General features: G+C 50.6%; 1 protein-coding gene across 1 annotated transcript in view; it reads left to right on the top strand.

Annotated features, from left to right (window-relative positions):
- The window catches only part of CHRNB2 (cholinergic receptor nicotinic beta 2 subunit), a 60,293-nt gene that overhangs the window by 31,077 nt on the left and 16,639 nt on the right, over positions 1–12,577 (top strand). The window contains exons 2-3 of the mRNA XM_060255438.1: positions 7,559–7,704; positions 8,722–8,766. Coding sequence (XP_060111421.1) covers positions 7,559–7,704; positions 8,722–8,766 — 191 coding nt within the window. The remainder of the gene's footprint in view (positions 1–7,558; positions 7,705–8,721; positions 8,767–12,577) is intronic.

Here is a 12,577-nt window from a genome sequence, read left to right as displayed (position 1 = left end):
TTGAACTCAGGTCCTGAGCAGAGAGTTCAGACCACAGTACTGCAGCACTGCTTATTTACCACTCTGCGCCATGTGGCCGCATATTATCTACAGAAAAGCCCTGTGTGAAACGATGGTGATGTCAGTGGGTGTGGCCTAATATGCAAACATATTCCTGTTGGGCTTTTTCTACCCCCCCCCCAAAAGCCCCAGGTATAATGCCGTAGAATCTACCTTCCAAAACAGTTGCTTTTTGGTGTCGTGGTTACGTGGGTTAAGTGTGGTGTAGTGGTTAAGAGCCAGTTTGGTGTAGTGATTGAGTGCGCAGACTCTTACCTGGGAGAACCGGGTTTGATTCCTCACTCCTCCACCTGCACCTGCTGGAATGGCCTTGGGTCAGCCATAGCTCTGGCAGAGGTTGTCCTTGAAAGGGCAGCTGCTGTGAGAGCCCTCTCCAGCCCCACCCACCTCACAGGGTGTCTGTTGTGGGGGAGGAAGATAAAGGAGATTGTGAGCCACTCTGAGACTCTGAAATTCGGAGCAGAGTGCAGGATATAAATCCAACATCTTCTTCTTTCTCCAGGGAAACTGATCTCTTCTGACTTGGAGATCATCTATAATCCCAGATCTCCAGCCCCCTCCTGGAGGATGGCAACCCTAGCAGGCCTAGTGACAGCTCGCAGCCATGGTAATTGCGAATGGAACCTCCACATTGAGAAGCAGGATACCTGTCAAGAGCATAAGAACATAAGAGAAGCCATGTTGGATCAGACCAACGGCCCACTCTGTGTCACACGGTGGCCAAAAAACCCAGATGCCACCAGGAGGTCCATCAGTGGGGCCAGGACACTAGAAGCCCTCCCACTGTTGCCCCTCCCAAGCACCAAGAATACAGAGCATCACTTGCTCCAGACAGTTCCAACAATATGCTGTGGCTAATAGCCCCTGATGGACCTCTGCTCCAGATGTTGATCCCTTCTTGAAGCAGATGTTGAGGACGCACAAGAAGAGAGCCCTCTGTGTTTCGTCTGGCATCTGATTATGCCAGCGGTGCTGAGCTATGCAGGCTTTGGGTTGGAGCCAAATGGTATCTACTCATCCATCATCCCTTCCTCTCTTTTCCAGTTAGGGGAGATGTGTTTACCTCTCCTGGGCACAGAAAGGGGTAATTTTAATGCGCTGCCAAGTCGTTAAGAATGGGGGAAACAGAACAGATCTTTGAGGTTCGTAGGGTTGCCAACCTTCATTTAGGGCCTGGAGATTTCCTAGCATTACACTGATTTCCAGAGCGCAGAGATCAGTTCCCCTAGAGAAAAAACGGCATTTTGTCTCTTGTAGCCTGGGAATCAGTTATAATTCTGGGAGATCTCCAGGCCCCACCTGGAGGCTGGCAACCCTGTCTGGTTCCGATGATCTCCCCCAGCATAAAACCGGGGTGCAGTGCGGATGCCAGGATCGAAAGGACAGATGCCTCAGCTGCCCAGGAAGGTGGCTGGATCAGGCGGGCCATAATTCTGCGCTGCGGGAAGCTGGTGACATTTTAACAGCCTGCCGAAATGCTCTCATGAATGCCTGGATTAGCTATTCATCAGGAGCCGAGCTTGGAAAACGGCCCACTTGGAGAGGCTGGTTTCTGGTCAAGACACAGCCAGGGCAATTGGGAGACCAGGCTCACTTTCACGAAAGCTCGTTTTACCAACTTTGCTTCGTTTTTACTGCTACTACTACCCGCAGCAGCAGCAGTTGCAGCAGAAGTACTACTACTAGTACCACAACAAAGACTACGAGTAATAGCAATGGTACTCTTACTACTGGGGGTGCTACCACGACCAGTTGCCAAGACCATTTCAAGAAATATCTGGGGACTTTGTGGGTGGAGCCAGGAGACTTTGAGGGTGGAGCCAGGAGACTTTGAGGGTGGAGCCAGGAGACTTTGGGGATGGAGCCAGGAGACTTTGGGGGTGGAGCCTGGAGACTTTGGGGGCAGAGCCAGGAGACTTTGGGGGCGGAGCCAGGAGACTTTGGGGGTGGAGCCAGGAGACTTTGAGGGTGGAGCCAGGAGACTTTGGGGGTGGAGCCAGGAGACTTTGGGGGCGGAGCCAGGAGCAAGGGTGTGACGAGCATAATTGAACTCCGAAGGGAGTTCAGGCCATCGCATTGAAAGGGGCCACCGCACACCTTTGAAATGCCTTCTCTCCATTGGAAATAATGAAGGCTAGGGGCACCTTCGTTTGGGGCTCATAGAATTGGACCCCCTGGTCCAATCCTTTCGAAACGTGGAGAGTGTTTTGAGGAGAGGCACTGGATGCTCTGCAGGAAATATGGTGCCTCTACCTCAAAAAAACAGCCCCCCCCCCAAACCCCAGATAACAATGATCAATTCTCCATTATACCCTATGGAAAGCTATCTCCATAGGAAATAATGAAGTGCCCAGCAGACATTTCCCCCTCCCCACCCCCCACTTTCTGATGACCCTGAAGTGCAGGGAGGGCCTCTAAACAGGGGGATCCGTTGGGTTTCTGATGCAATTTCACTTCCTGTTGTCATGAGTTAATTAAGTGTTTGTATATGCATGCTGATGTTTAGCCAGTGAGTAGGTAGAGCCAATGAGAATGTGCGCACGTACTTCCCGCCAAGGCTAGGTGTCAATATGCATAGTGACCACTGAGGGAGAGCCCTAATAGGCTAATCCATATATTTGGGTGGTGGTCTAAGGGAAACCATTTGATCAGTTTTATTTAGGGTTGCCAAGTCCAATTCAAGAAATATCTGGGGACTTTGGGAGTGGAGCCAGGAGACTTTGGGGGGCGGAGCCAGGAGACATTAGGGGTGGAGCCAAGATCAAGGCTGTGACAAGCATAATTGAACTCCAAAGGGAGTTCTGGCCATCACAGTTAAAGGGACGGCACACCTTTTAAAATGTCTTCCTTCCATAGGAAATCATGAAGGATAGGGGCACCTTCTTTTGGGGCTCATAGAATTGGACCCCCTGGTCCAATCTTTCTGAAACTTGGGGGGTATTTTGGGGGGAGGCACTAGATGCTATACTGGAAATTTGGTGCCTCTACCCCATAAGACAGCCCCCCCAGAGCCCCAGATACCCACAGATCAATTCTCCATGATTTATGGGAATAAATCTCCATAGGGAATAATAGAGTTCCCAGCAGACATTTCCCTCCCCTCCCCCCGCTTTCTGACGACCCTGAAGCGAGGGGAGGGCCTCCAAACCAGGGAATCCCCTGTCCCCACCTGGGGATTGGCAACCCTAGTTTTATTGCCCTTTGTGTTAAGCCCTTAGATCTCCATGCAGTTGAAGTCAGGACTCGAGAGAGTCGAGATGTCGCCTAGAAGCTAGACAGGATATTGAATCCTTCTTTGTTTTCTAGAAATCCCAGTCATACCTTTTCCTCATGAGTAAAGTAAACTACTTTGTTTCTTAAGCTAAACCGTGTGCCTGGCTGTTATTTGTGGTTCTCTCCACGTTACTCTGCTAATCGTATATCTAAACCCCAACAGGATCCCCTGCCCCCACCTGGGGATTGGCAACCCTAACCCCTAGTAGTAGTACTATTACTAACACTTTACTCAAGCCTTTTAGGAGGGGTTGTGGCTCAGTGGCAGAGCCTGTGCTTTGCATGCAGAAGGTCCCAGGTTCAATCCCCGGCATCTCCAGTTTACAAAAGATCAGGCAGTAGGTGATAGGAAAGACCTCTGCCTAGACCCCGGAGAGCCGCTGCCAGTCTGAGTAAAACAAATCAATTATCATATGGCATTGCGTGTTTTTATAGCCAGGAGATCCCACAGCCACCTGAAGCAGGGGTTTGTTACGAGGGCCGGATCTGACATAAATGAAACCTCATTAGGCCAAGCTATGTCGGGCCGGGCCGTGTGTGTACCTATATAGGTAGCAGAGATATAAAATTCATAAATGACTCAAACGCAATTTTATAAATTTAGAAATGCTTACAACATTAGCACTTGTCGGTCTTAAAGATGCTTTCTTTGTATTTCTCCCGTGGGATCCAGGGACCTGGGCAAAGGAAGCTCTGGCTCTTTCCTTCCTTCCCCAGGGAACCAGGAGGGGGAGGAGCCCCAGCCAACAGAAGGAAGAGAAGCTTGGCTCATTAACTTTGCTATGCGGTCGAGAGAGCCTGGTATAGCAAGCTCTGCCTCTCCTCTTCCTCTCCAAGGGAGGAGCCTCAGCCAATGGAGAAAATAGAGTAGGGGTGTCAAACATGCAGCCCAGGGGCCAAATCAGGCCCTCAGAGGGCTCCTATCGGGCCCCCGAGCAACTGGCTCTTGTCTATTTCTTTCTCCTTCTCTCTTACTTTCTTCTGCATCTCAACTTGCATTGCAAGGCTTGCTCAACTGCACAGGAGCTACAGAGCAAAACCTCAATTTTCTCCATTGGTTGAGGCTCCTGCCTCTCCTGGTCCCCTGGGGAAGGAGGGAAAGAGCCAGAGCTTCCTTTGCCAACTTCCCTGAATCCCATGGGAGAAATACAAAGAAAGCACCTTTAAGACCAACAAGTGCTAACATTTTAAGCACGCTTTAAGATTTTTTAAATATATATATCTCTACTACCTAATCTTAAATAGGTACACCCATGGCCCGGCCCAGCCCAACATGGCCTGGCAAGGTCTCATGTATTGTCAGATCCGGCCCTCATAACAAATGAGTTTGGCATTCCTGTGCGATTGAGTAAACCTGGCAAAGCAAGCTGTGACGCAGAAGGAAGCAGATGACAGCCAGTTGCTCGGGGGCCTGATAGGAGCCCTCCGAGGGCCTGATTTGGCCCCAGGGCACATGTTTTACCCCCCCTGCTCTAGCTCTTTTTTTTTTTAGCATTATGTAGCGAGCTAGATTTTATTTGGGGAGTGGGATGGGCTGTGAGAGCTGTGACTGACCCAAGGTCACCCAGCTGTTGCATGTGGAGGAGTGGGGGATCAAACCCAGTTCTCCAGCTTAGAGTCCATCACCCTTAACCACGACACCACTCTGGTTCCACCAGTCAGAGTAGACCCTTCTGACCTTGATGGGTCAATAGTCTTGATTCAGAGTAAAACAGCTTCACGTGTGTCTCCATGCAGGGCTTTTTCTGTAGCAGGAACTCCTTTGCATATTAGGCCACAAACCCCTGATGCAGCCAATCCACAACGAGTTTACAGGGCCCTTTGTACAGAGCCTACTGTAAGCTCTCGGAGGATTGGCTACATCAGAGGGGTGTGGCCTAATATGCAAAGAAGTTCCTGCTACAAAAAAAGCCCTGTGTAAAACCATCAATGTGCCTAGCTCTGCCTGGGGATCAATAGAAACGGAGCTGCTTAGTTCACTGTGCAAAGAAATTCTCTCTCTTTCATCGGTTCTCTAAATGATTCATCTTGGTCCACCGGATTATTACCGCTTGGGAGCATCCCACAGACACGGTGATGGGATCATTTTACCTGGAACAACTTCTTCTTCTTTATTGCATTAACAATCTCACATCACTGTCTCCGAGAGCATTTGGGCTTCCAGACTCATTTGGGGAATCATGCCTTGTGGTTGTACCTGTGTGTTTGTGTCTATAGACTCACACCGAGAGCTGCTAGGCAATTGTGACCAATGTTCCCTCCATGGAGCAAAAAGTCTACTATGTGAGCTACTGGCATTAAAGTTGTGAAGTACTGCATAAATTAGTTTGCTCCGGGGCTATTTTTTTTCTGAGCGAAAACAAAAATGTGTGAGCCGGAAACCAAACATCTGAATGCTAGCTCACACTAACTCAGCTTAGAGGGAACACGGATTGTGACCCTTCATCAGCTGCTGCAATGGCCTTGGGTCAGCCATAGCTCTGGCAGAGGTTGTCCTTCAAAGGGCAGCTGCTTGTAAGAGCTCTCTCAGCCCCACCCATCTCACAGGGCGTGTGTTGTGGGGGGAGAAGATAAAGGAGATTGTAAGCCATTCTGAGTCTCTGATTCAGAGAGAAGGGCGGGGTATAAATCTGCAATTCTTTGTCTTCTTTAATGCCAGTAGCTCACAAAGTAGAATTTTTGCTCACAAGTCTCTGCAGCTTAGAGGGAACATTGCCCTTCATGCATCTGATGAAGCAGGGACCGCAGTGAGGTATAGTGTCATAAATTCAACCAGCTGTTTTCTCCAGTTTTGTCACCTGGAGGGCAGCTGTAATTCCAGGAGATCTCTAGCCACCACCTGGAGACTGGCAGCTCTAAGGTGCCTACTCCAGGGTGAGGAAGGCCTAGAAATTTGTGGATTGCTCCCTTCACTCAGCACTGGCACTGTGGAGATGTTCAGAGCCGGCCCAAGGTTTTGTTTTGGGCGGGTGAGAGCCCTAGGCAATCTATGCCCAGACCAGGGGTAGCCAAACGGTGAAGGGAACAGCCACATGTGGCTCTTTCACACTTCTTGTGTGGCTCTTGAAGCCCCCCACCACCTTGTCGGCTGGCTTGGAAAAGGCATTTGTCTCTTTAAATCACTTTGCCAAGCCAACTGGCAGCATGGAGAATGCAGTTAAAGTTACTTTCTTTCCACCTCCATCTCCCTCCTCCATCTATTTCCTTCCTTCCTTCCTTCCTTCCTTCCTTCCTTCCTTCCTTCCTTCCTTCCTTCCTTCCTTCCTTCCTTCCTTCCTTCCTTCCTTCCTTCTTCCTTCCTTCCTTCCTTCTCTCAAACATCTGATGTTCATGTCTTGCGGCTTGCAAGTTTTTGATGTTTATTTTATGTGGCTTTTACATTAAGCAAGTTTGGGCCATCCTTGGGCCAGACTAACCTGAACTTGTCAAATCTTGGAATCTTGTAAACCCGCCACCGGGGGGCGCCAGAAGTCAGCTGTGGCTTGAAGGCCCTTCCAAACCACGAGGCAAACCATGATTCTCTGCGCACCCCCCCCCCCCCCAGTCAATGATTCAATAGACAAGTTATCCCACTGTGTGAGACAATGGTGACATTGGGGTGTGACCTAATATGCAAATGAGTTCCTGCCAGGCTTTTCCTACAAACATCCCTGCGCAAAAACAATGATGATATCAGGGTGTGTGTGGACTTATATGCAAATGAGCTCCTGCTGAGCCTTTTCTGCAAAAATCCCTGCGCAAAACAATGGTGCCATCAGGGGGTGTGGCCTAATATGCAAATGAGTTCCTGCAGAGCCTTTTGCACAAAAATCCCTGCGCAGAACAATGGTGCCATCAGGGGGTGTGGTCTAATGTGCAAATGAGTTCTGGCTGGGCTTTTCCTACAAAAATCCCTGCGCAAAACAATGATGATATCAGGGGGTGTGGACTTATATGCAAATGAGTTCCTGCTGAGCCTTTTCCACAAAAATCCCTGCGCAAAACAATGGTGCCCTCAGGAGGTGTGGCCTAATATGCAAATGAGTCCCTGCTGGGCTTTTCCTACCCCCCAAAATTCCCCTGTATTTGACCTACTGGGCGGTTGGCAAAACCTCGTAGCTGCATGCAATTTGGATTGGTTCTGGATAATGCAATGGGGTTGGGGTGGGGGGAGGAAGTCTGGCTTGGGGTAGGCACTTTGCTTGGGAAGGGCGGTTTGTTCACCTGCTCTGCATCCGCTCTGCAGGGAGCCTGGGGACAGACACGGAGGAGCGGCTGGTGGAGCATCTCCTGGACCCGTCGCGCTACAACAAGCTGATCCGGCCAGCCACCAACGGCTCCGAGCTGGTCACGGTGCAGCTGATGGTGTCTTTGGCTCAGCTCATCAGCGTGGTGAGTCTGTAGAGCAACCAACGGGAAAAGCCACACCCAGAGGAGAGGAGAGGGGGAACGCTTGCACTTTGAGGGTTCAGCTTCAAGGACATAAAAAGGAAACTCCAAGCTCCTCCCCCTGAACTTGCAGGCTCCACCCCTTTCTGATCTGGAGCCTGGAAATGGACCAGTTGCAGGATTTCCTGCAAACTAGAGGAGCCAGTTCGGTGTAGTGCAGGGACTCTTATCTGGGAGAACCGGGTTTGATTCCCCACTCCTCCACATGCAGCTGCTGGGATGGCCTTGGGTCAGCCATAGTTATCACAGGAGTTGTCCTTGGAAGGGCAGCTGCAGGGAGAGCTCTCTCAGCCCCACCCGCCTCACAGGGTGTCTGGCTGTGTGGGGAGAAGATACAGAAGACTGTGAGCCGCTCTGAGTCTCTGATTCAGAGAGAAGGAAAGGAAGGAAAGGTCCCCTGTGCAAGCGCCAGTCGTTTCCGACTCTGGAGTGACGTTGCTTTCATGATGTTTTCACAGCAGACTTTTTACAGGGTGGTTTGCCATTGCCTTCCCCAGTCATCTACACATCAGAGAGAAGGGTGGGGTACAAATCTGCAGTCTTCTTCTTCTTCTTTTGGAAGGGGGACCCCTGGAATCTGAATTAGGAACTTTTTAGCTCAGGTAGGGAGGCCAGTCTCCAAGTGGGACTTGGGAATCCCCCGGAATTACAGCTCATCTCCAGACTACAGAGATCAGTTCCCCTGGAGACAGTGGATACGTTGGAGGGTGGACTCTGGGCATCGCACCCCACTGAGGTAGGTCCCTCTTCTCCCTCGGCTTCACCATCCCCAGATCTCCAGGAGTTTCCCAGCCGGGATCTGGCAACCCTGTGCCCTCATCCCCCACTGGTTGTGCAGGAAGATCTTGCAACACTAAGCTTAGGGTGTCAACTAACTCTCCCCCACCCCCGCAAGTCTCTAGCCACCCCCTCTATGGAGGGAGCTCCACTGACACCCTTTGTCTTTGGTTCTCTTGGCAGCACGAGAGAGAGCAGATCATGACGACCAACGTGTGGCTGACGCAGGTGAGCACCGTCCGTCTGGACGCATCCATTCGGGCAGTGGGCGTAGAGGAGGGGTTTGCACCCTATTGATCTCGAAACCCCCCCGCCCCTGCACACGCACGGCTCAGCCTGGAACAAAATGTGGCTATCTGAAAAAGATAGCCTGTGTGGGAAGGGCAGGTGGATGCTGGAATAAGCTGCATGCATGAAGCTGCCTTACTGGAGAGCCAGTTTGGTGTAGTGGTTAAGAGCAATAGACTCTAATCCGGGAGAACTGGGCTGGATTCCCCACTCCTCTGCATGCAGCTCCTGGGTAACCTTCCTTCCTTCCTTCCTTCCTTCCTTCCTTCCTTCCTTCCTTCCTTCCTTCCTTCCTTCCTTCCTTCCTTCCTTCCTTCCTTTCCTTTCCTTCCTTCGTTCCTTTTCCTTCCTTCCTTCCCTCCCTTTCTTCCCTCCCTTTCTTCCTTTCCTTCCTTCCTTCCTTCCTTCCTTTCCTTCCTTCGTTCCTTCCTTTCCTTCCTTCGTTCCTTTTTCTTCCTTCCTTCCTTTCCTTCCTTCGTTCCTTTTTCTTCCTTCCTTCCTTCCTTCCTTCCTTCCTTCCTTCCTTTCTTTTTTCCTTCCTTCCTTTTTCTTCCTTCCTTCCTTCCTTCCTTCCTTCCTTCCTTCCTTCCTTCCTTCCTTCCTTCCTTCCTTCTTCCTTCCTCCCTCTCTTTCCTTTCCTTTCCTTTCCTTTCCTTTCTTTTTGAAATTTATATCCTGACCACCCCACCAAGGCAGGCTCAGGGTGAGCCCCAGTTCCCTCAGAGCTGTTCTCTCAAGAGCAGTTCTCTCGGAGCTCTCTCAGCCCCATTTACCTCTGTTGTGGGGAGAGGAAAGGGAAAGGAGATGATAAGCTGCTCTGAGACTCTGAGCGAAAGGCTGGGGATGAATCCAATGTACTCCTCCTCCTTGAGTTAGAAGGGACCTCCAGGGTCACCTAGTCCAGGGGTGGCCAAACTTGTTTAATGTAAGAGTGGCATAGAATAAATGTCAGAAGTTTGAGAGCCTCAAGACATGAATGTCAGATATGTGAGAGAGGGAAGGGAAGGAAGGGAAGGGGAGGAAGGAAGGAAGGAAGGAAGGAAGGAAGGAAGAAGGAAGGGAAGGAAGGAAGGAAGGAAGGAAGGAAGGAAGGAAGGAAGGAAGGGAGGGAGGGAGGGAGGGGAGGGAGGGAAGGAAGGAAGGAAGGAAGGAAGGAAGGAAGGAAGGAAGGAAGGAAGGAAGGAAGGAAGGAAGGAAGGAAGGAAGGAAGGAAGGAAGGAAACCTTAACTTTAAATGCATTCTCCAAGCTGCCAGCTGGCTGGACATGAAGAAGTGATTTAAAGAGACAAAGGCCTTTTCCAAGTCAGCTGATAGGGCAGGGTGGGCTTCAAGAGCCACACCATATGTGTGAAAGAGGCACACATGGCTCCAGAGCTGCAGTTTGGCCACCCCTGATCTAGTCCAACCCCCTGCACAATGCAGGGACTTCACAAGTATCCCCCAGTGACCCCTGCTCCATGCCCAGAAGATGGCAACCCCCCCCCCCCCGCAACCCTTCAGGATCTCAGGCCAAACCGGCCTAGAGACAGATTGCTTCCTGGTACCGAAGTGGCGATGGGCATTTCCCTGGGCATGTAAGAAAAGGCTACGAGAACTAAGCACCGACGCAACCCTTCCTGCCCTTCCTCCGCTGAATCAGACCCTCGGTCCCCCTCGAGATCAGTATTGATTTATTTACTTGGGTTATTTCAAGTCTGCCTTTCCCATTGGAATTCAAAGTGGATCACACAGAGTGAGTCAATCAATTGACAAGACGGGACATTCAGTAAACAAAGCAGTTAGGGTGCAGGTTGTAGAACCAACCAGAAGCCAAACAAGCAGAACTGAAGCATAAATGTTAAGGTGACACATTCAGTGGTGCAAAATGACACAACGGGATCCACCCTGCAGCAACCTATACAAGGACGCACAGACCACAGTCCCTGATAATTTATCCAAGTAACTTTTGTGAAGCCTTTTGGACAATGCTACCCTATTTGCATAGAAAAGCCCTCTCGTGTAATTTAGTTTTGCGCAGTTTGCAGGAAGCCTGGAGAGCGGGGGCCTTCCGAACCACCTCAGGCGAGCTGTTCCACAAGGTGGGGGCTACCACAGAGAAGGGCTCAGTTGTACGGGCAGTTGCTGATTGGGCCCATTTGCAGATAGCCCCTCCCTGTGCTGTGGATTGCGTCAATCAGGGGTGAAATTCTAGCAGGAGCATCTTTGAATATTAGGCCACACACCCCCTGATGTAGCCAATCCTCCAAGAGCTTACAAGGATCTTTTTTGTAAGCTCTTGGAGGATTGGCTACAGCAGGAGGAGCTCCTGCTAGAATTCCACCCCTGGCGTCAATATAAAGGTGCTCTGTTTGTCCCGATGCTGAGGCGCGACTGCAGCCTAGCGGTAAAACCACCTCTTCTGCACATGGGAAGCCGCAGAAGTCCAGTCCACCATGCAGACATTCTGGAGCAGTCTTTTTCCTGAGGTCACGGAAATGCACACATGGGAAGCTGTCTTCAGAGCCAGCATTATCTACTCTGACTGGCTGCAGTTCTCCAGGGTCTCAGGCAGAGGTCTTTTACCTCACCTACTGCTTGGTCTTATTTAAACTGGAGATGCCGGGGATTGAACCTGGGACCTTCTGCATGCAAAGCAGCTGCACTCCCACAGAGCCATAGACCCTCTCTATGGCTCCCCAGTGTCTCAGGCTGAGGTCTTTCCCATCACCTACTGCCTGGTCCTTTTGAGCTGGGGATTGAACCTGGGACCTTCTGCATGCCAAGCAGAAGCTCTTCCACTGAGCCACAACCCCTACTGAGACTAGCTGCTGCTCTCCAGGGTCTCTGGTAGAAGTCTTTCACCTCACCTACTGCCTTGTCCTGATGCAGTTTAACTGGAGATCCCATACACTGAACCTGGGCTCTTCTTCATGCAAACCAGGCTTTCATAGAATCATAGAGTTGGAAGGAGTCATACAGGCTGTTTAGTCCACCCCCCTGCTCAGTGCAGGATCTGCCTAGAGCAGGGGTGTCAAACATGCAGTTTGGAAGCCGAATCAGGCCCCCGAGCAACTGGCTGTCATCTGCTTCCTTCTCCCTATATCTTGCGTCCTTCTGCATCACAGCTTGCTTTGCCAGGCTTGCTCAATCGCACAGCAGCTACAGAGCAAAACCTCTCTTTTCTCCATTGGCTGAGGCTCCTCCCTTGGGGAGGAAGGGAGAACTTGCTTTGCCAGGCTCTATCCTCTCTCAGTCGCACAGCTGAGCCAAGCCTCACTTCTTTCTATTGGCTGAGGCTCCTCCCCCCTCCTGGTCCCCTGGTGAAGGAAGGAAAGAGCCAGAGTTACCCTTGCCCGGTTCCCTGGATCCTATGGAGAAATACAAAGAACGCAGCTTTAAGAGCAATGAATGCTAACATTTTAAGCATGTTTTAAGTTTTTTAAAAATATGTGTATTTGTCTGCGTTCTTTATGAAATTTTCTCTCTCCTTTCTAATCTTAAAATGGCCCAGCCTGACATGGCTTGGCCCAACCTGGCATGGTCTGGCCCAACAAGGTCTCATTTATGTCAGATCCGGCCCTCAAAACAAATAAGAACATAAGAGAAGCCATGTTGGATCAGGCCAATGACCCATCCAGTCCAACACTCTGGGTCACACTGTGCCCAAAATATATACACTGTGGCTAATAGCCACTGATGGACCTCTGCTCCATATTTTTATCTAACCCCCTCTTGAAGCTGGCTATGCTTGTAGCCGCCGCCACCTCCTGT

This window comes from Heteronotia binoei, chromosome 1 (genome assembly GCF_032191835.1).
Source record: "Heteronotia binoei isolate CCM8104 ecotype False Entrance Well chromosome 1, APGP_CSIRO_Hbin_v1, whole genome shotgun sequence".
Lineage (NCBI taxonomy): Eukaryota > Metazoa > Chordata > Lepidosauria > Squamata > Gekkonidae > Heteronotia > Heteronotia binoei.
Note: the sequence above shows the minus strand (reverse complement) of the source record. Positions and strands in the feature narration are given on the sequence as shown.